This window comes from Artemia franciscana, chromosome 15, assembly GCF_032884065.1.
Source record: "Artemia franciscana chromosome 15, ASM3288406v1, whole genome shotgun sequence".
NCBI lineage: Eukaryota > Metazoa > Arthropoda > Branchiopoda > Anostraca > Artemiidae > Artemia > Artemia franciscana.
This window is the reverse complement of record NC_088877.1, coordinates 16,276,859-16,303,175: the sequence shown is the minus strand read 5'-3', so window position 1 is coordinate 16,303,175 and position 26,317 is coordinate 16,276,859. Positions and strand designations below refer to the sequence as shown.

General features: G+C 36.7%; 1 protein-coding gene across 1 annotated transcript in view; it reads right to left on the bottom strand.

Moving 5' to 3' along the window:
* LOC136036101 (lysophosphatidylcholine acyltransferase-like) overlaps positions 1 to 14,151 on the bottom strand; it is a 78,585-nt gene extending 64,434 nt beyond the window's left edge. Inside the window, exon 1 of the mRNA XM_065718100.1 lies at positions 13,986 to 14,151. Coding sequence (XP_065574172.1) covers positions 13,986 to 14,090 — 105 coding nt within the window. The 5' untranslated portion in view covers positions 14,091 to 14,151. The remainder of the gene's footprint in view (positions 1 to 13,985) is intronic.
* Positions 14,152 to 26,317: the final 12,166 nt, after the last annotated feature.

Sequence of the window (26,317 nt, the reverse complement as noted above, 5' to 3'; positions counted from 1 at the left end):
ATATCTTTGGATCGAAATTGGGAAAATATCACAAAATAGCTTATAAAACTATACTTCTCCAGATTAAAATAAACAAACGTGATTATAAAAGATCTGTCATAAAATGCCTTAGAGCTAGATAGTCGCAAAATGAGAAAAATCTTGTCGGAAGTTTCAGATTACGAGAATTCACCGCATTAATTAAACATCCATTACGCGCACTTCGGTTGGTCTTTTAAAATTCAGGGACGAGTGACGAAGTACATTTAGTCAACAAAAACGCGGAAGTAGCTTAATATACAGACGCTATGACCAAGTATTAATGTATCACGTAGTAGTCAGGAAGGACCTACCAAGTTAGAGCTGAAGGCTAGGTGGTTGACACCTGCCATAACATTTAATATTTTATAAAACAACGTATTATTTCTAAAAGAAAAAAATTTATGCTTGGAAAATTATTTATATTACTTCTTTCTTATAATCAAGTTCCGAATACACCACGCTGATGCAATTTATCAGAACAATTGGTCATCAGCTATAGACCCTTCCGCAAATTTCAGATTTGGTCTTCGTTCTCAAAAAGCCTCATAAGTTGTTGTAAAATAACTGCTACTACTACAAATAACTCATTGCATCACCAAGCCGCCTGAGGCCAACATAGCTGCGTGCACTCATTCTCCGTCCCAACCTAGTTAAAACATTACTCCATACCCTCCTACACATCCTAAATTTCCATAAATTCTTTTTTATGACCTATTCCCGTTCCGTTTTTCGTGTTGCCGCGGAAAGATGGTCAAAAGAACGATCTTAGGCAATATAGCATTCTTTAGCTAAAAAAATTGGCTTTGACATCTTAGCCTTTCTTTCATTATAGCGCTAGAAATATGGAGTCGAACCACGTTTTATCGCAGCTTGTTGTTAATATATGTAAGTCAAACTATTACCGAAAGCTATTCTTAGGTAGTTTCGATGGAAAATCCTTAACAAATTTTCCTTTCAAAGTTCCCATGTCTCAGAACTATTCGTTATTACTGTCATTAGCGTGACTTTTAATCTGAGTCTGCAGACTTATCTTTCTGTTCTTCCATACTTTCCTTGACCGCGAAAAAACACAAAACACCGTGGCTATTCTACTTCTTCAGTATTCTTACTATACATCAGTACACAATATTCTTACATCATCAGGACATCCAACATCCACCACTACCGAGGTAAGTAAATCTATCCATCTGATTGATTTTCTAAGGTGTCTAAGCACCTTAGTCTAGTCTTCTTAAAATTCTTACACCGTTAACTTTCAGAACCTCCAAAGTTCATACACTTTGTTAGTATTTTTATCTAGGGTTATCCAATAATCTGTATAATTTAACTCTAGGAGACTTCACCTTCAAACTTGATACAATGTTTTCTCAGAGAATTTACCGTGTTCCTTAGGCAGAAGTCTCTCAAAGCGGAGAGGACACAAACCTGATTAACTTCTGATTCTGTATAGAACCAACTACTAACCTTAGTTCCTTGCTTGAACACAGCAATATTATACTCATGCATGGTTTTAACCATTTTAATGTACTTGTTTGGTATACGATAAAGATAAGACCTTCACAAAAGCCTTTTTTCAGTTGAATCAAATGTCTGGTCATATTTTGATGATCCAGACACTTCCTAATTATTAACTTTAAAAAAACTAAGTTTTTCCGAGGGAAGTAAACAGCGAAGTTGAAACTTAAAACGAACAAAAATTATTACTTCCCAGCCTATCTAACATATATCAATAAAACTAGTGCAAATAGCTAGGTCGACTCTGGGTAAAGTTACTGAGTCACGCCACTGACCCCCTTCCCAAACCAAATAACTGGTCACAACTGGGATTGAACCTGTTCCCTTGGACAAAGAATTCTCACACCATCCCGACCACTTAGCCAGGACAGCCAATAATAATACACTCATACCGATACAAGTGATATCGGCACTTCCAGTAGCGATACAACATATAGTCCTTTCCTCAGGGACTATGGAGGGTCATATCATCACTAAAACCATAGATAGTGAACCTTTGAACTATGTTGAACAAAATAGCTGTCACGAAATTTTCATTGGATAACTTTAGATGGAAGGGGCCTTTGGGGAGGGGGGCTAGTTGCCCTTCAATCTTTCCGATCACTTAAAAAAGACATTAGTAAATTTAATTTCCGTTCAATGAGCCATTAAACATCTCTCTATGATGCTCTGGTCATTCACTAGCCCCCTTGAAAAAAAAAGAAAAAAAGTGGACAAATCAGTGCTAAAAGTGATTTTCCTTGGTGCTCAACATGGAGGACTGTAATTGTCCTACTATAGATTTTTCACCATGCTATTCCAATGGTATAACTTTGTATTTTGATCTGACGCCATTTTCAAGGGGGTTCAGATTCTTTTTGAAATCACCATAAATTTCTTTTCACAATAAACTTTTACTTTAAAGATTAACCAAAACAATAGTTATCATTCCTGATTCAGTCTTTTATGGCATTTTTTTTCACTTGGAAGTTGTGGTTCGTTCTCTACTAGGTTGCAGCTACTACTGCAACCATGATTAATCTGAGGGTGAAAATTAGTCAGCATATACTCTCCCCTTTTTAAAACCACACTCTTAGTCTCTTAAAACTTTATAAAACTACTAAAAACTATAATTAATTATAATAATAATTATACACTATCAATACTATTGATGCACTCGATGCTCGCACCGGGGTTTCTCATGCCCCGTGTTTATTTGCCTTACAGGTTCCGTAGATATCAAAGTGTAAATACGTACAAAGAACTGCAATTTTCCAAAAAATAGGGGCAGCAGGACTAGCACCATAGGGGGAAGTGGTTGGATTTGAATGTTTTATAGAACTGAATTGCATTTCATTGGGTTTCGATTGGAAAAATTGGATTTACTAAGTCACACGAAAAGAACAAAAACAAGTAAATCGTGTCATATTGCTGGCCAAGTCCTTGGAAAATTCGGAAAGACCCAAAGACGAGAAAATAGGTTAAAGTGTGGACTGAAAATGGGTATATCCCAGACAAAATTAAAATCATACTGGATCATTGTTTTAGGTTTTCCAATGCTATAGTCTAGCTTCTCAGAATTATCTTTCCATTCTTCCAAACTTCACACGTGAAGAACAAGAACAACCAAGAACAAGTGCTCTACCGCAGGCTCTCAGTATATCCCAAAAGCTTTCAGCGGAGAAAATAGAAGCTACATGTGTGTAGGCTATACTTTTTCTTGAAAACGTTCAGATAATGTTTTCTGACAATTTGTATACTAACAGTTTCTCTTTTGAAGAGACGATTTAGATAAGTCAAGACTTCGAAAAATTCGTTTCCCCTACCAGCACCCTTAATATATTTTGTATTAAGTTTGTGCTAATTGAAATAGCGACAGAACAACCAGAAAAAACTCCAAAATAAAGGTTGACAGTCAGACAAGGAGGTTCGAGTGTCAATTATGTGATTACTTTCCTTAAGCGTTCCAAACTCGATTAATTTTGTATTGTATTTGAACTCCAATTTGAATCAAATTTGTATACAGCAAGTGTCTAATTAATCAGCCGCCATGCAGGTCAATTTGACCTTGTAGGTGGACACTACAGGTCCATTGAACTTTGAGAGTGATCTTAGCAAGATATTCAGCCAAGAATACTATTATTTTATGCTGGATTTTTAGTAAAGTATGTTTGTTTTTACTTTGTATGGTTTAGAGATTAGAATTTACGAAATGATTTGGCAAAAATAAAATTAATGTCAATTCACCTAAATCTAAGAAAGTTGCACAAAACGTCTTTTCTTTTGTGAATAAAGGTGCGGGGGGGGGTCGAGTTCACCCGAGGAGGATACGCGGAAGCCGTTTTTGTGTGTAGAATTCGCTTTACCAAGTGAAGCTCGGTCTGCTGGTATAATTTATTTATACTGTGCTAAATATAAAATAAGTAGCAATCCAATAAATATGCAGGTTTAATGAAACGAGTTTAGTTTTGTTAGACAGAAACAAGTGACAAAAAGGATTAGACATTTGTCTTCGTCTACTGGGTTCAATCGAACTTTAAACTGCCGCATCTGTTTTACCTGGTTCTGTTCCTAACTTAAGAACATAACTTTAGGTTCTGTTCGAATTAAATGGAAAAAAAAATAATTTTTTTTAACTGAAAGTAAGGAGCAACATTAAAACTTAAAACGAACAGAAATTACTACGTATATGAGGGGAGTTGTTCCATCCTCAACACCTCGCTCTTTACACTAAAGTTTTTCAGTACTTTCAAAAAAGTTTCTTATTTTTCTAATTAAACAGCCCTTGTGGTTCAGGAGTCATTTTTAAAGAACTGGGACAGAATTTAAACTTTAGCGTAAAGAGCGATATGTTGAAGAGGGGGAAACTCTCCACATATTCATAATAATTTCTGTTCGATTTAAGTTTTAATGTTGCTCCTTACTTTCAGTAGAAAAAACTTGTTTGTCTTTATTTAATTTCTGATCGTTTTTTAAGTAATGCCAGGAAATCTGGCTCTACCTCCACTAAAAACCCCCTCCTCTCCACGCATATATCATCTGGAAAATTAAATCCCATTGAGAATTTACCCTGTACAATTACCCTTAACATCTCCATGCGCCAAATTGAGTCGGTAAAGAGAAAGCAAGTTATAAAAAAAAAGTTCGTATAGAATTTACTGGCAAATTCCCCCAGTGTAAAACATCCCCTAAAAAGTTCACCCTTGGAAACTTTCCTCCTTCTGGAAAATTCTCCCCGTGTAAAATCACCCCAGCAGTAAATTCACCCTCCGCTCCCCATCCGAAAAATGTATGCATACTTCCCAATAACAAATATTATACGTAAACAATGGGCAGATTTTATAACTTAAAGACCTTTCACCAGGGGACGTGGGGCCATGTTATCTTCAAGGACGTAGTAATTGTATTAAATATATTAATTTATATGCCTAAAAATATAGCTATCTCAAAAATTTGATTGGAAAATCTTAGGAAAAAAGGCGTGGGAGGGGGCCTAGTTGCCCGCCAATCTTTTCGGTCACTTAAGAATGACACTAGAACTATTAATTTCCGTTAGAATGAGTCCTATTCTGATGTTCTAGGACCACTGGGTCGATAAGATTACCCATGAAAAAGAACAAAAAACGCGATCTTTCTTCTAGCAAAAATACAAAATTCCCCATTTTGGCATATAGGAGCTTGAAACGTCTACAGTAGGGTTCTCTAACGTGTTGAATCTGATTGTGTGATTTTCATTAAGATTCTTTAAATTTTAGGGGGTGTTTCCCCCTTTTTCAAAAATCAGGCAATTTTTCTTAGGCTCGTAGCCTTTCATAGATAACACTAAACTTAATAGTTACTTGTATGATATAGCGCCCACGACTCAAGTTGTTCATCCAATGAAGCACTGTAGAACCAGTTTTTTCATTAGTTTCTTTCAGCTTAGCGTGAGACAAGACAAAGAGAAGTGACAAAATAGATTGGAAATATATAATTTGGGCTATATATTTGAAAACTAGGGGGTTGAGGTAAAGTATTTGTACAGTGTGAAGTTAGAAAACAATTCTTACTTCATAATATGCAGAATAATTGCACCTAACACATTAGGAGTGCAGACCTATTATACTTTAGCCCCCCTCCTAATGTGCAAATATATAGCCCAAATTTGTTTCTAAGGTATTATATTTTTATCATACTTAGGTACATTTCATTAGGATTCAGCATCAGAGAAACAGATTCTACTTAGAAAAAGATTATTAGGTCGGCGCCATATCATACAAGTACCAAACCTATGTATTTGGAATCAGCATCATAAACCTATTCTTTTGATACATCTATTGGTATCAAAATTCCGTTGTTTAGAGTTTTGGTTACTATTGGGCCGCATCGGTTCTTACACTTCGTAACCACGAACTGATTGACTTTAAGCTGTTAAATCTGTGCCTAATGCCTGGACAGCTGCCTAGTATGCAAGACCAAGAACAATATAGTGATACTTCTGTGCACCAAAATGTAGAACTAGTTTAATGACTAGCAACAGTAGCTGTGGACTGACACTCAGCTAAACTGATACCTGAACAAATATTTGGGCAAGCTGGATTCAATAACAATAAATATTGTAAGCAACATAGGGTACAGTCACTGCTTGGCTCTTCATAAAACTTTGAATTTTTTTCTTTTTAAAAACGAATTCACGTTTATCATGACGGGTGAATGAATGTGACTAACAGAAGTTTTGAAGAGAGGCAAGTTACCCTAAACTAGGTATGTCCACCGAAACTTATTTCGGAAAGACGGTCAAAACCTTCGGGAAAGGGGCATAAACAAAAAAATTGATAACATGACACGACATAAAGGGATCGTGCTCAAAGCCCTCGTCCAGCGTATATCCCCTTAACCGAAACTAGAACTAAAAGTGTACCTAGGAGGATCAGAGACGACTGGAACAGATTTTCCTAGTGGTATATCAACAAAAGGTTTTAACCATGTGCAATTGTCTTTGATATTCCAAGCAATTTTCAAGAAGATCATGTACCATCGCGAACAGACTCGGCTCCTACAAACTTATGGTTGCTCTCCCGCTTAAAGCCTGTACATGGTAATTTGAAGCGTCTGAAATAATTTTCAAAAAATATTTACTTATCTGTTCTCAAAGGGATGAAACAGTAGGGCAATATATGACAGAACCAAACTAACCGTACATCGTTCTACTGATCATTTCTTTGTGAACAGAAAAGGAGATGGTTTTTGGCAAAAATTTCAGGAGTGTAAAAATCCACAAATATGATCTTTAAGCGTGATTGCGGCGTTATGTCTTATTGCAGTAATGTAATTTAACGTTCGTAGACGGATTTACTGGGAGTACGATGGTGAATACATGATGAGAAATCAGAAAATGGAAACAGCCATTTTTTACATTTCTTGCAGTCTAACAATTTTTCTGCAGCCTCGACCGTATATCTTATTTTATAAAGAGTTTTCCTAATGTCACGATTGAAATCCGTCGTGATTTTGAAGAGCAACTAGTTCCTGCCAAATTCTTTTTCCACTTCAGGCTCTACGCGTTCGTTCGAGGACTGTAATTATAAATTTAATTCGTCTCTCAAAGTCATATCTTCGAAAAATTCTGTGTCTTGCAACCAGTTAAGACAAATGCAGAAACACTCCCTTATTTTCAACTAACAACATTCTTTGAACGATCTTTCCAAGATAGGTTTGTCATCCCTAACTCCTGTTTAAGGATGAGGTGGACTTTTTCTCAATTGTTTATGGTGACTTATACGATCAGGCGGTATCCAGAGGGATTAATAGGCTTGCCCCCCCTCAAAGTATTTCTCCAACTCCAAATTCGGCCCTAAATCTCGATAACCGATTCCGTTCGAGAAAGTGCAGATTCTCTGTGAAAATCACTGTTGAAATGCATGAAGAATGAGGTGCTCGAAGTCATTGACTATAAGAACCAGAAGAAGGAAGATGGTTTTGTGAATTGGCAGCTGATACTGGAACAAAACGATCCAAAAATCTTTCTGATAAATACTCGCCTAGTCATTCATCTATTCATCCTCTTGACAGGCAATGCTGTGTTAATTTAAAAGAAATTATTAAAGTCTCCAAGGAATGACAAAAGTAAAGATGCTAATAATACCGCCACCGAGGTGGAAAAAAGTAGCAAGCCGAGTTGACAGTAAATTGATTCTTGACGAGTTGATCCTTGAAGCTCTCTGACTCTCAAACCAACAAACTCGTGCAATTTCATAGAGGACGAAAGTGGTCAGCAGCTTACTATGCCCGGAGGTATCCCGAACTGCTTAGGGAATATTTTCGGATTCTATGTAGCAGACAGTACCCCAGCAGCCACCGGCCACTCCTGACGTGTCAACGTTTAACTTGGATATCTATTCGGGCCCAATCCTCTTTAAAGAAGTTGATGCAGCTCTGAAGTGGGTCGCTCAAAAATCACAAAGCACCTAGTTATACTGGCGTGCCTCCAGAACTATTGAAATGTGGAACCATTTGCCGGCCTAAATTTCTTAGTAAAGCACGGGATGATAAGAACATGCGTTCCTACTGGAATAAAGGCAACCTCAAGAGCAATTACTTACGTCAAATCTTTGCAATCCCCTGGAAAAACAAAGTGAGGAATGCCCAGATAGGGGCAGATACTGAACAACCATTATTTTTTTTTTAAGAAAATCTAAAAAATATTTCTGAAAAAAACACAAACAATTATCTAATAAGATACTGAGTGTTAATGATTTCTTAATCATTGCCGAAACCTAGGCCCATGCCAAAAATCTATTGTTATAGGTTTTCATTTTCATTGAAAGTTCGTTTTCTTCATGATACAGCAATAATGTGTTTGACAGAATAAGCTTTTAGCATATCCGTGTCTCGACAAGACTAGAATTGCTAAATGCTAATAAGAAACACACAGGTGAAACTTATGTTCGTCGACTTGGGTTAGAAACACCCAAATCAGTGCATCATTAAAACATTGCTTGTTAAATTATAACCAAGATTACACATATTTTCGGGACCTCCTGTCGAAATCTTTTTTAACTTACGGGTTTTTTGTAAAAGCCCTTCCGCGTGATCTTTTTTTGCTGGTAGAAAGACGACTCCCGCTCGGAAACCGAGAAATTAGTCAACGTTGAACTTAACACCTTTTGCGGGCTTACATTTGGCACTAAGGATCTTAGTGATTAACGAATAATGCTCCAACAATATTTACAAAGCACTCCTTAGATAGCTTCATAACTCGTGAACATAGCCAATAGTTGACCTGAAGGGAGGGGTCTAAACCCCAGTTTTTTCAGGAGAAGAAGAAAATATAGAAAGCCCTATTTATCCAAGGCTTTTGAGAAAACTTGGAGCGATTTGAAACGCGTTTTACGCACGTTTTAGGCTTTAGGGGATAAGTCCCACTATCTCCTGGCTACTGCTGTAGCTTGACCAGATGCAATGACTTATCTGCCCTTAAGTAAATCTTAAGGGCAGATAAGATTCTTAACCAAAAGAATTTTGTATTAAGACTGACAGATTACTGACAGACTAACTATTCAACATTAACTGCTAAAAGACTCGCAAGTTCAATAAAGTACTGGATAAGCATATAAATCCACTTTTTTCACAACCTCTTAACACCTGAATCGCAATTATTCTCCTTACGTAAAAAAACACAATTTTACAGATTGCGAGCGATTTCCTGAAAGTCACCTGTGGAAGTTCATCTTGGTATATTTTAAGGTATGCAGAATAAGGCTAATTCAAAGAATAATTTATCAGACAAGTTTAGTATTCATCTTGGATTAGCTGTAAAACAGAAATATGGAAATCGCCATTATAATCGTTTTTTTCCTTCTTTACTTTTTTTTCTCCAAACTCTGTTGCAGTCCTGATAAGGGTTTTTCTTTAAAAATGGCCTACGAGGTTTTAACTAACTAAACATTTTTACAGCAAGACAAAGGATTATTTTGCACTGCTGGGGGGAGGGAGGGGTGGTAAGAACTCATAGTTTTATGACTAATCAGTGACTAAATGAAACAGAAGTTCTGCATGGTATGGCGTCACTTTACTGGGTAGAAAGACCTGGTATTGAAGTTAACACTATATTGTCGGTTCCACTATGATTATGGTATTCTAAGATTATGTCTTTTTAAGGTTTTTGTTACGTTTTTTTTCTATTTCAATTTTTTTCAATGTTTTGGAAGTGAAATCGTGAATAATTTGGTGTTCGATGATCTCGAACGAGCGCAAAATTAAGCATTACAAGTGTGGACAATTTGCAACGTCAGCCTGACTAACAAACAAAAATAAACTGTTTATATTAGGAAATCCTATAGACACTGGCGGACAAAAGGAGGACCCCTCCCTCAAGATTTTTCTGGCACCCTCATTCCTTTTTTTCTGTTTTCACTCTTTTTTTACATAAATTTGATAATTTGGTCAATTAACGGCACCCCTGCCCAGGCACGTACGCAGGAATTTTTTTCAGGGGGGGGGGCCAAAACCTTCGAAACAGCAGATATAAAGTAGCACTTTTATTTTATTTAGTAATGCAAAAAGCACGTATATCGGAAAATACAGAATAACTTTAATCTGTAGTATTGTACCTGATGGGGGGAAGAAGACTGAAGCCTCAAAAGTGCGTTTTAGGCTCAGGTTATGTTCATAGCGATTTAGAACCAGTGATTAATCTATTATATCCCACTGAAAGGGAAATTTTAGGGTTAATAGTGCAATATGGGTGCTGTGGGGGGTAGTTCTTCTATTGCAAAAACGTAGATTTTAATGAAAAATGACTGTTTCCAAAATTAATCCAGTAAAAGCTGTACTTTATCCTGAAAAGGGGGGATAAACGCCCTAATATCGAGGATAATTCTATTTTGCTGTGGAAATCAAACTCTCTTTATAAAAAAAATAACAGTACAATTGCTAATTACTTCAAAGAGAGTTATTAGACAGAAAATGGGTTAATAATTGGGCAGTGACTTGACCGGATAATCGCATGCTGTAAAATCCCCCAAAGAAGGCGTCACACATGTATCTAGATTTTTAATAAATGTCCTACTTTTCCCAGAAATCCCAAGAAACCATGGGGAAATTTAACATTTCACAAAATTTCGGGGGGAGCCCGGGCCCGAAGGCCCTCCCCCCCTGCGCACGTGCCAGCCCCTGCCATATTGTCCCCTGGTCATATTGGGCCCCCAAGCCTTGCCTACAGATTCATAATTGTGTTTGTGATCAAATTGCATAACAAGATAATATTAAATTTTTGACTTCACATTGCCAAGACTAGATTCTGCGTGGGAATTCTTTGGCGAGAGGAGTTTGATTTTTTGGGGACTCAAATTTCTTTTCCTGGGGGAGAGGGTGACATTTCGACTGTTGATTTGAGCCCCAACATAGGTGAATTATGCAAAAATAGAAGATAATAAGGGGTAGGCAGTAAATATGTGGAAATTTTACGGGTTTCAATGTGCGTAATGTTGGGCTCTGTGTGATTATGACACTTTAAAATCCTTTTACGCCCTTATGTGCCTGGTGCGATAAGAATTTTAATGTCAGTCAACTCTAAGCAGGCACATACACCTGGATTTTTTGCGGAGAGTGGACCTAATTTGTCAAGACAGAGCGTTCCATATCACGATAACAACAGTAGGCTAATTACTAAAAGTGAGTGACTTTTACTTTCGCAATCTATTGAATTAACAAAAGAGCATCAAAACGGGTTTTTTAGGCAGGCATCTCAAGAGTGGTTCAATGAACTACTTGAATAAGAAAAAAAATAACAGCGAAGACCTTGAATTTAAATTCATTTTCAGGCGGATCAATGAAATCTTGACCTAGTTAGAAGAGAAGATTAATAAGTCATTAGATTTTGCGTGTGTTTAATTGTAAATTTAAACCTGTAAATTACAGGTTTAATGTAAATTTAAACCTGTGCAGCTAGTGCATATAGAGTGCAGCAATTACGTACAAAATTATGCTTATATATCGTACAATGATTTTAAATTTTGGCAAACATAGCAGTATTTTTATTATCAATTGAGATCTAATTTACAAACCTTATAGTAAACTTATTACCGAGTTCCACACGAGCTTGCAGAAGTATATTTAAATTAAATAGCCATGGGATAACATGATTTGGTATTTTTTTAATTTGACAAATCAATGGCACTTAGATAGCCTTTATAATTGCCTTGGGCAATTCTATATTAAAATATTTGAGTTTATGTAAGAAAGGTGACTTCCATACATATATAATGTGCAATATTCCCTATTCATGCTTGGTAGTAAATTCAATGTTTGGTAACATCAACCACATTTTACTAGCACACAATGGTGACAGGAAGAAATTGTATTCTCCAGATTTTGCAAGGACATTCCACATCGAAATTTTTATGAAAAACATAGCTAAATCCAAAGATTTGGGCATGAAAACTCACTTTCGATGAAACATCCGGCCCCTCCCAGAAAAACTTCTTAGTTCTTCGCTGTTTGTACCTACAGTTCATACCAGTAGAGTGAACTTGGGAGGGGGCATCTGCCTTTAGGCTAATAAGTTTCAAAAAATTCTCACTGAAAATGATTTTTTTCAAATATTCTCATTGAAAAAATCTCCCCCTAGATTGCATCATAGAAAATGCATTTTGCCCCTATCCTGAGTTTCAATAAATTGACACCATTGGTTCATAACACAGTTCCGAGTCAGAACTCATTTTTTGATGGATTTAATAAATTAATGCATAGCCAATGTTCTGAATCGAATATTGCTACAGAATTGACCAAAATAACCAACTTCAAAATTGCCAATTTGATACTCGTGTATATTACATGTATCATACCCAATATATGGTAACAAATTGTTGCTTCAATTATTTAGTTATGCTACCCGCTGAAACCAAGCTCGCACTTCACCATTGTGAATAGGCTATGCAATTCTGTTCCAAGACTTTTTTTATGTAAAAGAAAAAAAAAATACCCTTCTAGAATAGCATTCAAACTATCGAGCTTCGATCCTGGTCAAATTAAACATCTGTCACAAAACGACGTTTCCACTGAATTTGCAAATGTACGCGTTTTGCAAAACGTTTGAGAAACTTTCACAGCCGCGACGAACTTGAATGTGATTGAAAATGAATTTGTTTCAACTTTCATCACAGCCGACTTGCAAAATATAGAATGTCCATGTCTTCTGAAAGTATGCCTCCTTAGAACCAAAAGCTGAAGTAAAAATTCCGAATTATTCATATGTAAATGCTTGTCGGATTCAGAACAGCCAAATAACGTGATGCCAGGTACTTCACTCCATTTGGCTTATTTAGTTAACAACCCATTTGGCTCTTTTAGTTAACAACCGCGAACGAATATTCAGTTAACTTCTAATTGAACTGGAGACTAATGGTTCTCTAGTCATTAAATGACATTGGGCCCCCCTCAAACTTCTTAGAGGCCCCCCATAAATTTGTAGACTGTGGAATTAGTTTTCAAGATGTAAGATAAACATCCTTTCTCTTCTCTTCTTAAAGCTCTTTTTAGATAGGTACAATAATCACTATCGTGGCTATCCCCCCTTAATGTATGGGTACAGTCTTGGGCTATATGCAAAGCTTCGCCGGTTTTCTTGGTTTGTACCATTTTCTGTACATATTCTTCGCCAACAGTTGCCGTCTCATAATACCAACTGGTTGTAGTTAAAGGGAAAAAAAACAGCATCGTTCTTTATATAGCATAGGGGTATGTACAGAAACTAGGGGGGGGGGCTTTTATGGAATTGCAGCAGTAGTAAATCTTTTTTTTGGAAAGAGCGTTGCATGCCAAATCAATAAATAGGCCTGTGTATATCTTTCAATTAGCGAATTATCTAAAATTTGAAATATTTACTGGGCCCCCTCCTCCCTAAAGAAGTAAAAATCTTCAAAATTCTATCTTGGGACAAAAACTTCATGAATCGTGATTTTAGCCAACCATATCTAAAACGCGTGGGAGAAAAGTCAAACTTCGAAATGTTGAGAATAGTCGAAAATTAGAGTAGTTTCCCTATGGTTTTATGCCCTATAATGAAGATTGTAGTCTAACCACAAGAACCTTTCCCAGCCTTACAATATTTTACCCAACTTCCAGAATCTACAAGGGCCTCTATGGAAAGTCTTTGCCAATAGTGGGTTCGGTTTAGTTACACAGATATTGTATCACCCTAGCTGATGCTAAAACTGTACCTATTCTTGCCCCACCCTATGAGAAATCATGAGGGTTTGCGGGTCCATATCACTACCCATTGATTTTCAGCTTTATCCGTAAATAGCAGACTATGCTGCAATTTTTTACTAAACTTTTAATGGTTTATTTGTTGCCACGATTTTAATAGACTAAAGATTTCCATCTCAAGGACTTTTCATGACGAAGTCTTTTTTAAGTAAGTAGTGGTGTTAGTTTCAACAGATAGTTCGTAAAAAAAGCAAAATGTTCTTGTAAATTAGAAAACTTACTCGAATTTTGTCTAAAACCGATAAAAATATCCTGTTATAAAAAGGATGAATAACATCATAAGAATCGGGCACAACAATAATTTCTTCCATTCCGGAGTGTTTCATCTTCACAAGACTGATGCTTCGATCAATCTGATCACCTATCAACTAAGCCAGGATTCCTAATGCTCTCTTTTTTTCTGCTGTGAACGTAACCGAACGTTAACAGGCCCGTCTTTGATTTAAGGAACCCGTTGTTGACGCAATCTCAAAGCTTACCAAACCGCAAGTTGTCTCAAAGACAACTAGGTAACTTCCTAGTTCCTGTCTTCGTGTTACATATTCCGAGCCTCCTCGTTAGCAATATTTACATATGCATTTGCAAAACCCGGCTATTTCAGAGCACAATTTTGGTCGTATCTATGCGTACAATCATTGCGGTAAACAAAAAACAAAACATAAGCTAAAATGGTTTAAACACTTTTACTTCAAGTTAGATCGAATTAAGTCAACATGAATTCATACCGAGGGCCGACATTTGACCGGAGTAGAAATAGTCATGTACCAGGTTTACGCTTAAAAGGATGATTTTAGATCAAACTTGCCTTGCACTCCAAATTATTCCTCTCCACTTATTCTCAAAATGGAGGTCCGGCCCTGACAATGCTTGTTTTCAAATTGTGGCGTAATTAAACCATTCACGAGAAGAGGGAGCGTTGTTGGATGCCAACTATGATCCTCCCTTGATTTCCAGAATAAATAAAAACATGCTGAATAATTTCTGCTATTGCAGCAAAATAGTCCCAACGTTAAGACGCCTGGATGCTATAACGCTGGTGAGCAGTCCATCTATATTTCAAAATCTTGCCCACTCGCACTCCCTGACAAAGGATATTTCAATACACGTGGGACAATTTTAGACGATAGCATATGCCTTACCCAAGGCCGTATCCAAGGAAAGGGGGATACGAGGTTCCCCCCCTGAAATTTTGTCCAACTCATAACGCATAACAAAATTGCATACAAACAAAATTTCGATGTCATTCTTAAATTTTTTATTGTAACGCCTCTCTCACGAGTAAAAATCTTAGATGCGTCCTTGGCCTTGCCACCCTGCAAAAGTGATCAATACGGATGGCAGAGGAGCTGAAGTCATGCTCCTTTCTATGTGCCGCAAACGGGACACATAAAAAAGAATTAAGCCCCATTCACAACGAGATAGTATTACTACAGGATCGTATCCAGGATTTTTTCGGTGGAGGGGGCTTAAGAAAGGATTTTTTGGGAGGGGGAGTTTACAAAAAGATAAAATAAAATACACATCCATATTTGTTTATATTCATTTTTTGTTACGTTTATATGAGTAAGACAAACATTTCGGGGGAGGTTCAAATCCCCCTAACCCTTCTTGAAGGGGTTCTATGAAAAATCTTATCGGCTTGAATTAACGGTAATTGAAATAAAGCGGTAATTATTCAGCATGTTTTTGTTTATTCTGGAAATCAACGGATGATCATACTAGGGGAATACAATGTCAGTGCAACAAAACCGAACCCACTATTGGCAAAAACTTTCCATAGATGATCTTGTAGGTTCTGGAAGTTGGGTAAAATATTGTAAGGCTGGGAAATGTTCTTGTGGTCAGTCTACAATCTTCATTATAGGGCATACAACCATAGGAAGACTACTCCAGTTTTCGACTATTCTTAACATTTTGAAGTTTGGCTTTTTTCTCACGCGTTATAGACTTGGTTGGCTGAAATCGCGATTCATGAAGATTTGTCCCGAGATAGAATTGTGAAGATATTCACTTCCTTGTGGGGGAGGGGGCCCAGCAAATATTTCAAATTTTGGATGAATTCGCTAGTTGAAAGATAGACATAGGCCTAAGTATTGATTTACCACGCAACACTCTTTCCAAAAACAAGAACTGCTACTGCTGCAATTGCATCCAAGCCTCCATCCCCTAATTTCTGAACATACCCCTAGGCTATATAATGAATGTTGCTGTTTTTTTTCCCTCAAACTAGAATCATTTAATATTATGAGACGGCAATTGTTGGCGAAAAATATGTAGTACAGAAAATGATACAAACCAAGAAATCCAGCGAAGTTTTGCATATAGCCTAAAACTGTACCCATGTATTAAGGGGAAATAGCCACGGTAATGATTAGTGCACCTTTCTAAAAAGAGTTTTAAAGAGAGAAGAGAAGGGATGTTTATCTTTCAGCTTGAAAACTAATTCCACAGTCTACAAATTTACGGGAGGACCTCTACAAAACATTTGAGGAGGGGGGAATGTCATTTAATGATTCACAACCCCCAGAGCCCTGGAAAAAGGGCTGTAAGTTATGTCCTGGGGCATATAAGGTTTTCCTGGAATGGTTGTCGTATAAACTCCAGATGGGGCTCATTTGATTTCAAATGGGAAGTTATAGTGCCAAGAGGCAAAGTGATTTCAGAGCAGCCAGCCCTCCCCCGCCCATCATTTTCCTAAACAAACTTCCAAATAAAGTTTTGAGACATCTATTTTTTTCAATATTGTTGAAATGTTTTGTACATATGTGTTTGGGGATGCCCCCAGACCTTCCAGCAAGGACTGTAAGTTATAGGCAGTTTGTTCGTTGTTTACATTAAATAAAAGAAACAAGTTTTTTTTAAATGAAAGTAAGGAGCAACATTAAAACTTAAAACGAACAGAAATTACTCCGTATATGAAAGGGGCTTTTCCTCCTCAACGCCTCGCTCTTTACGCTAACGTTTGACTCTTTCTTTTAACTCTACTTTTTAAAACAGTAAGAAACTTTAGTGTAAAGATCGGGGCGTTGAGAAGGAAAAGCCCCTTTCATATACGGAGCAATTTTTGTGCGTTTTAATTTTTAGTGTTGCTCCTTACTTTCATTTAAAAAAACTTGTTTTTCTATTTAATTTCTGGACGTTTTTGAATTAATGCATGTCTTGATCTAGGCTCTCCGCACATAAATAGTTAAAACAAAATTTGCATATTAATTAAGTGCAATTAATTGGAAGATTTTGAGAAAAAACGAGCGAGGGAGGAGGCCTAGTTGCCCTCCAATTTTTTGATTACTTAAAAAGGCAACTATAAATTTTAATTTTTTACGAATGTTTTTAATAGTAAAAGATATACGTAGCTTATAAATTAGCCTACGTAACGAACTTTTGTATTCTCATGTTTTTATTACATATATGAGGGGGTTCACCCCCTCGTTACTACCTCGCTCTTTACACTAAAGCTTAAATTTTGTCCCAATTCATTAAGAATGACCCCTGAATCACAAAAGCCGTAGAATAAATAGTTGAAATAACTAAAAATACTTTAGCGTAAAGAGCGAGATATTAGGTGGAGATGAGCCCCTCATATGCGTAATAATGTCTGTTCGTTTTAAGTTTTAATGCTGCTCCTTACTTCCAGCTGAAAAAAAAACTTTTTCATATTTATTTTTTCTTTTTTTTTAATAATACTAGAATATCCTGCGCTCCCTTCATGGGAATTTTCTTCCCCCATGACAAATTCCTCGATGTAAATTTCTCCCAACATATCCCCCTCTTCTCAACCCCTCCACCCAACCAAAAAATCCCCCTGAAAACGTCTGCACACTTCCCAGTAATCATTACTATATGTAAATACAGGTCAAAGTTTGTTACTTGCAGCCCCTCCCACGGGGACTGCGGGGGAGTAAGTCGTCCCCAAGGACATAGTTATTACGTTTTTCGACTATGGTGAATAAAACGGCTATCTCAGAATTTTTATCCGGTGACTTTTGGGAAAAACGAGCGTGGGAGGGGGCCTAAGTGCCCTCCAATTTTTTGGTTACTTAAAAAGGGCACTATAACTTTTCATTTCCGTTAGAATAAGCCCTCTCGTGATATTCTAGGACCACTCAGTTGATACGATCACCCCTGGAAAAAAACAAAAATAAACAAACAAAAAAACAACAAAAAAACAATTAAACACGCATCCGTGATCTGTCCTCTGGCAAAAAATGCGAAATTCCACATTTTTGTAGATAAGAGCTTGAAACTTCTACAATAAGGTTCTCTGATACGCTGAATCTGATGGTGTGACTTTCGTTAAGGGCACTTTCGTTAAGAGATAGTTGACCAAGTGGATGGCTACTCTTACCTAGTTAGCATAATTGAAAAATTGAGCATTAGATAGAATAGAAAGATACGTCTTAGAATTGAGATTGGAATACCAGAAGCTACTGCGATGACTACTGTTAAGTACAGTTTTAAAACGCTGGTGGTTCAAAAAGTTGAACCCTTACTAGATGTTTTCAAGAGAATTGCTAAAGGGTGGATATATGAAGTCTACTTGTTTCCCCAATTATGTAGGATAGGTCTACAAACGCTTGGTTTTATCCCACATTCACGGTTCAATTATGAAAGAAAGGTTAAGAGGATTAGGTCATATTTTATGGAAAGGGTATTGAAATTGTGTTCTTTGCTTTTCCAGCCAAATGAAAGCGAATGTCCTCGAGCGCAGTAAGAATAGGTTGTAAGAAAAGCCTTGAAGGGAATAGAAACTGATAGAAAGGAAGCTAAGAGTCAACGAAGCTAAGAGTCAACCTCTGCACAGAGTGAGGGCAGGAAAAAGTATGTGCCGCTGTGCTGGTTTCAGGCGGCTTATTGGTCCAGAGAGATAAAAGTAGTCGGATTTGTTTCTTTATTCTCCTTCACCGATGGGCAAGCCAATCAACATTCGACGGCAGAGGAAGAATCGGCAAAGGACATACATCAAGGCATTCAATATTCCTCTGCCAACTCATGGTATACCTCTCAAGAAATTGCGAAATCAACCGGTCAAAAGAGGACCCTTCTTGATGCAAAATTTACTTTTGACATGTCAAGTAGTTTCAGTTGTGGTAACTTTGTTTCAATTATCTTCAAATATACATGTTGCTCGTACTGTCAGATGAAAATCCCCTGGTGTATTCCCCTCCCCATGAAAATTCTCCCCGCGGGAATCCACTCTCCTGCGGAAAATTGTTCCCGGATAGATACTTTAACAACAGTAAATAATTTCAATTTTTCTTCTAATGAACATCTGGAATTAAAACCACAGATGTCGTTGTGCTTAATTTGGTTCTTCATTAGCCTCAAATTTTTTACAATTCTTTTGTTTTAGCTGTTCAGATTCATTAATCCACTTATATAATCTAGCATGACGTCATATATACCAAAAAAATTCTTTTCCGGCTTTTCTCCAGCAATTACATTTCTGCTTTATTTAATTTGCTACATAATTCAGTATCAATCGGGCACGCTGCATTGCATATACCGTCTAGAATATCCAAATCTATCCTACACATTAGCACAATGATCCCGTAACTCTTTAGTTTTCAGTCATAGGATGGCAAATCGGCAACTTTAACTGAATTAAGAAATTCCTAACCGGATATTTCATTGTCAATCATTTTCACTTGTGAATAGTTGGGATACTAATCGCATTTCTCCTAACTAGAGATCTCGTTTGCTTCATTTTCGTTCACTATTACCTCAAACATTTTTACGTGCCTTTTCGATAAATAAAAGCTCAAATAGGGATAATTATCGTCATGGCAGTGTGGTCTTCAAAATTATCTACGTGCCTTTTGCTTTAGCTATTTAGATTCTCTTCAAGCCGCAGGTTTCGTTGTGCAAAATTTTCGTTTTCAATTCAATGTGATTCTTGCTGTTGCTTGTTCCAAGCCTTTTACTCTAGCTCTCCGGGGTCACTCGTTTTCGTTACCATGTATAATATTTGGTAAAATTCGAACACTGAGATTTTCTGGCCTGAAAAACGATCTGACTAGGTCACGAGTTTAGGAAAATTCGAAAAACGTAGACATTCACTTTGCAAGCAAAGAGGAAATATTGGAGAGGGGGGAAGACACTTAAGCAAACAAAGAGGAATTTCAAGAAAAATATAACACATTGTGGGACAAATTGAAAGAAAGAGTTAACATTGCTTCAGTTAATTTCGGTCTGTTACCAAAATAACATTTTGCAATTCTTAGAAATCAAAACGAAAGATTAAGACTGCAAAAGTTTAGACTCCAATAAGACTCCAATAAGTAGGACATTCAAGAAATTATTATAAATAGGCGGTCAACAATAGTAACATTTTGGTTTCGAGTTCTGTAGTGATATTATTATTACAACCAGTAACGATAACTAGAACTCATTTCAAGCAGCCCACCCTTTTGCGTGCAGGAGGGTGATTCCAAATCACTAAAAAAGTCAAAACTTTGATTCATATCAAAATTATAGAGAATTTTCGTAAATGCATTCGAATTCACGGATCGAACCCGGAGACTTGGTACGCATATGATTGTTCCAGGAACTGTCACTTGAAAATTAATTCATGCTGCACCAGTACCCCAAGGAGATAAATCAAATTTTCCGCCCGATGTTTTACTCAAAACATCAGTGGTTATTTCGCATGAAAAATCTACAACCAAAGCAAGATTTAATTTAATAAATCTCAAGAGTATAAAAACCGAAAACAACTTCCTAAATGATTCAAAATCAGCAATTATTAACGCTCAATCAGTTTCTATTCAAGGCCTGTGATTGAAAAGGATGTTGAACCTTTCACAGTCGATTTAGCTTTTTAGAAGAAAGAGCTATTAAAGAAAAATTTTCGTTAAACTAAGACTACACCTTATTGAAGTGGGGATCGTTAAAACATCCGGGTCTTCATAATTACAGGACCTAAAGCAGGTAGATGGAGCCCAAGTGGTGACCATGCTATACCTTGCTAAAATCAGGACAGTGTACATATTTTGGTCATCATTATTGGAGGACCCGGGTTACTCCTCACGTATAGATGTGATGTACTTTTGAGACTTGTGACTGTTTAGGGATCATTTAGGGAGTGGCCTTTAATGATCAGAGGACAGTTCAATTTTAAAAAAGAGTACTCACTCATTTCAGACACAGTGTTGTTTTACTTCTAAGCTGATAAAGTAAGTGCAAACTATACCCTGCTAAAATCAGGATATCAGAATTTTGGACCAAAAAGTGCTTTTGCTATCACCGCGAATTATAAAAAATTGCTTTTGATTCACTTTGACTTTTCCTTGTGTCGCGCTAAGGATTAAAAATTTTTGCTAAAAGTAGGAAATTTTGTCGTGTCCAAGAGACTTACTTGGACTTTGATTTTCCTGCCCTTAAGGCGTATCAGGTAGTAACTGTTAACCTTCCCACTCTCGGTCCCGGTCAACAACGAGAGCTCCTCCATCAGCTTTTGTGACTATCTGGTCTCCTTCACCAGTGACCGCCCAAGGATTGTACGTTCCTTACCGCTTTTGTGCAGACCAGGCGGTTTCCAACATGACACAACGAGTGGGAACGTGCCCTCCTTCATTCTTGTCATATGTTCTCTGTCCCTCAAACGTCTCTATGGGAATTGTGTCAATGATTAGAGAATGTTTGATCAATACTTCAATATATTCTTTCAGTCCAGTGAACCACTGAGTTAGACAAGGCTTTTGTGTCACTGTCGTTCATTTTTAGATCAGCGAGGAGCCTTTTTCTGCTAGGTCAGCTATATTTTTGCGTATTTTCTAGAAAAAGCAACAGCATGGCTGCATCACCTGCAACATCACTGTGGTGGAGTCACTGCCTAGGCTGCAGTTCAGCTCCTCAACGAAAGTTGCAAAGATTCAAGAGGAGTCCAATTTATCCATCAAAAGAGCTGCAAAAGAACTGAAAATAATAAAAAAAAATCCTTAAGATCGTCAGCAGACGTAGGATATAATAACAGAAACTCGTTAGTTTTAATTACCGTTCTTCTATCCGGTTTAAGCTGTGTTATGCTATAAATTTGTTTGTTTTGTGTCAATTGAATTTTTACTTCCACCAGGAAAAATTATCTTTTTTCCGTTTTAATTAAGTTTGTTAGTTTTTGTGTTTCTAAACGTACGTATTAAACCTTCAAAAATAACTCTGTCTATCTCAGATGAAACTAAAAAAGACAAGATGAGTCATTGTTAAAATAAGGGCATCAAACGTACTTTTCTACGTCTCTTAAACTTTCCCAAGAAAAAGTGCAACTTTTTACATAGATAAGAGTCCCGAGGGGCATATTACCATCTGTATCTTCGAGAAGTAAAGTTAAATTATTTATTAAATATTGTGCTTTAGTACCAATGCAATTTTATCGTGGTTGCAGCGGTAGCTGAAATTTAGAAAAGACGAGCACGTTCTATAGTAAAAAAAAAATCAAAAGAAACATAAAGTACACCTTAAGAGCTGTCTTGGCCAAAAACCCTATAAATGGAACTTACAATCCCTTCCCTTGAACAGCGAGGAAGATTCATTGGCTTGAAATCAAGGGAAGTGGCTGCAACCACGAAATTATGCATCGAAAGCGACATTCTTTTTCTCCACAGCTAGCTGGGCATTGAAACATATAGAGAGCCGTTTAAGGGATCAATTTAAATACATCATACAAGGTTCATTCACTTAGTGTATACTATCTACAAACTTGCGCAAGAAGCGCTACTTATATTTGGGTTTGCCTTCCTAAATTCGTTGTATAAGCTTCCCTCAAAATAATGTGTATTTGTTAAAAAAAAACAAAAAAAAAAACTCCAATTTCCCTCTTGAAGGCTATAAGATAAATATTGTGTGAGATACACATACATGGGAAGGGGAAAAATTTTTCAAAATGGCAGAAAAAGGGGTATAGTTTATACAGCAGCGAAAGAAAAAAAAAATATTTTGGCATTTGAACAAACAGAATCTATTCCTTATTGAACAATTGCCTTTTCAGACAAACTTACTTCTATATTTTGAAGAATGTATAAGTCAGTTAAACAAAACCTTCTGAAAATTGCTTAAATATCAGCCACTGAAAATATCTGTTTCGTTGACCTACTTTAGCACCCATCTTTGGAAGATAAAGAAAAAGAAACATTTGTCCGGAAAATGATTTGTTTACTCTTGGCAAAGGCACTAATTTTGATTAAATGATGCTTTTATTCATTTTATCAAAAATTAATTACCATCCAAATATCCATCCAATACAGCTTTAAATAGTTTTTGATCAACTGGATATCTCAAAATTTTCACTAACGGCATTTTGGCTGTATTCGATCAGCCTTGCTGTTTAGTGGCAGAAAATAATATTTTGCTGTGGCGTGATCTCTTTGTCATGGTCCATAGTAACAAAAGAATTTGTTTTAAAAAATGAATTAGTTTTTCAACTATAATTTCAAAAATAGGAATTTGTTTTAAAAAACTGCCTAGTGAAAAAGTTGCTATTTTATCTGATTCAGCAATGGCAATTGTTTTGTAATTATTTCTTAATAGTAAAACTTTATTTCGAAAAGAATAATCTGAAATTTTGAAAAGGAGCCTGAAATATCTCGAAAACAGCGTTAAATTGAAATAAAAAGTGTACCTTTGGAATCGACATTGTCAAAATACAGGAAAACTAGAGCCTCCCACCTTGAACAACAAGGAAAATCACTTTTTTGGATGGGTATCACTGATTTAGCACAAATATATTTGTAATCGAAACAAAAAGTACATAATTGGAATCAACATTGTCAAAATACAGGAAAAATACAGCCTACCACCCTGAACAATAAGGAAAATTATCTTTTTTACATGAGTAGCACAGGTTCGATGTGTCCTCGTTTATCTTCTTCTTTTCATTTCTTTCACAGCAAGCAGGCCACGGGAACATTATAGAGAGCAGTCTAAGAACTCATTACAAAGCTAAATTTTATATCTAGTCGCTCTTCATAAATTCGACTTCATAACGAAATAAGTGCACTTGGGGTACCATTTCTAGGATGGAAACACTGGGGAGAATAAAGAGGGTATTATCACACTCTCCATCGCTAAAAAGCCTTAACTCTAGGCCCAAGGTTTACAATCCCCCGTCTTGTATATTCTCCCTACCAGCCCCTCTTAATATTTGTCATAAGTCGTCTAGTACCTAACAGAACTGAGTCAATAATCCTCTCTTTTGTATTGTCTTTCTCCTATCCATCTAGTAAGTTGTGCTAATCGTGGTCTGGCTAGCATAAATAGTAGGCTACTGCCACGTCGTAGATACATGTTTAATAACTGATTTTAAAGCCCTTGATCATATCTATGTGCTCTTTGTAAATTCGTCTCAATAGCTCTATCATAAAGTGTCATACCACACCGAAAATGGCATTTTTGGTGTATCTCCTGGAGTAGAAATGCTGGGAAGCATGAAAAGGCTATCATGCAAGGTCGAAAACCAATATTCATATGTTTGTAATTCTTCCTTTCTGGGGCTACCCCTCTAAGCCTTTTTAACAACCTAGTAAAGAGGAAACCCCGACTGATAGTAACTGAAAGTTTAAAAACGTGTTTTGGAAACAAAAATGTCTAGTGAGAAAAACCCCGTAAGAAGCTGACTCAGACCTGGCAACTACTATCTCGATTAATCTTAGTAGTAAAAGTTTATTACGAAAATAAATTTCTAGGAGTTTCAAAACAGCGCCTGAACTCCTTTGAAAATGCATTTACCTTAAGGGTTCGGGATTTGTTCTTCTTCTTTGTCTCTGGTTCGACACAACCATAGACTCATTTAAGGTTTAAATTTGAATTGAAAGTGCAAAATAATAAAGTTTTATATCTTCTTTGGGCTTTACTTTCCAGCTCGTGATTAAAGCCCTTAAGTTACAGATTGCAAGAATGAAACCTTTACTTTTTGCTCATTTCTATTTTTGATTTTTTTACATTGTTTTTGCTGTTTTTGAGTTCTCCTAAAACGTTGAAGTCCAAGAAATTAATCCAAGAAAGCAAAGAAAGTCCAAGAAAGCAAAATTAACGAAAGTATACTTTCTTAGAAGCTCAGCAGGAAAACTGCAATAGTAGACAGGCGAACTTTCGTAAATTCTATTAATGACGCATCTAAAATTCGTTTAATGTCCTTCAGTTGTATAAAATCCCATTAATCTCATATAGAACAGCATTTCTTAACATCGATATTTTTTAATCTTCAACTTTTCGAAGATACCGAGGATAAGTACCCCTTGGGCTCAAGTTTAAGAGGGATGCGAAGTAAAACCTATATATATATATATATATATATATATATATATATATATATATATATATATATATATATATATATATATATATATATATATATATATATATATATATATATATATATATACTAGCCCCACCAACACCTAGTTGGTGGGGCGCTTCGCACCCCCCCCCCAAGCCCCCCCGCGCGCGTAAGTCGTTACGCGCCATATTAGTTACGCGCCATTGTAGTTGTGTCCCTGTGTCCCACCTGTGAATAGAGATAGATATAAATATATGTTTTTAACTACGTAAAACATGCGAATATACAACATTCTTCGCTGTCCCATTGTCTGTGCATATAAATAGATTGTCAGGTTTACTGACTCTTGAACATGCAACATATAATTGTCCATGGGAAAAACAATCCGTATTCAGATCTATACCTCATTATTCTAATGATGTGTCCCTGTGTCCCGGTCGTCATTTATATTCCCTGTGTCCCGGTGTCCCAGTTTGTAATTTCTCTTTGAGTGTCCCGGTCGTCATTTATATTCCCTGTGTCCCGGTGTCCCGGTCGTCATTTGTGTCCCGGTGTCCCGGTATGTAATTTCTATTCGAACAATCCCTGTGTCCCGGTCGTCATTTATATATCCCGCCTGTGCCCCCGGCGTCCCCGATGTAGTTGTGTCCCTGTGTCCCGGTCGTCATTTATATTCCCTGTGTCCCGGTCGTGATTTGTGTCCGGGTGTCCCAGTCTGTAATTTCTCTTTGAGGTTCCCGGTCGTCACTTATATTCCCTCTGTCTCGGTCGTCATTTGTGTCCCGGTCTGTAATTTCTCTTTGAGTGTTTTTTCTTTTTAGTTTTTTTTTAGTTTTTTACCTTTTTTCTTTTTTCAGTTTTCTTTTTCTTCTTTATTTTTCAGCGTCACTATGAAGTACATATCGACGAACCTTTGTTTTTTTAACTTAAATCTGGTAGGCATTGATGACCTTATCCAAGTCAAAATCCCAAACCCAATCATCATCGCTATCATTTTCAGTTTTGATATGTTTTGACTCTCGCTGTCCAGGTGGATTTTCATCTAACTGCGCGGTTTTGCGTTCTTTAGCCGCAAGCCTGTTTTCTTGCTGTTCTTGTGATTCCTCGGAACGCTTTCTTTTCTTACTTTCTCTATCAGCAGCAAGTTTTTTGGCATAAACTCTTTGAGCAGCTTCCTCGGCTGTTGCCATTGTAGGTTCTTCAGTCATTTTACAATTAAACATTTTTCCGTGAACAAATGTCTTAAATACCGTTAATGACGTCACCGTCAAAGCAAAAATGACG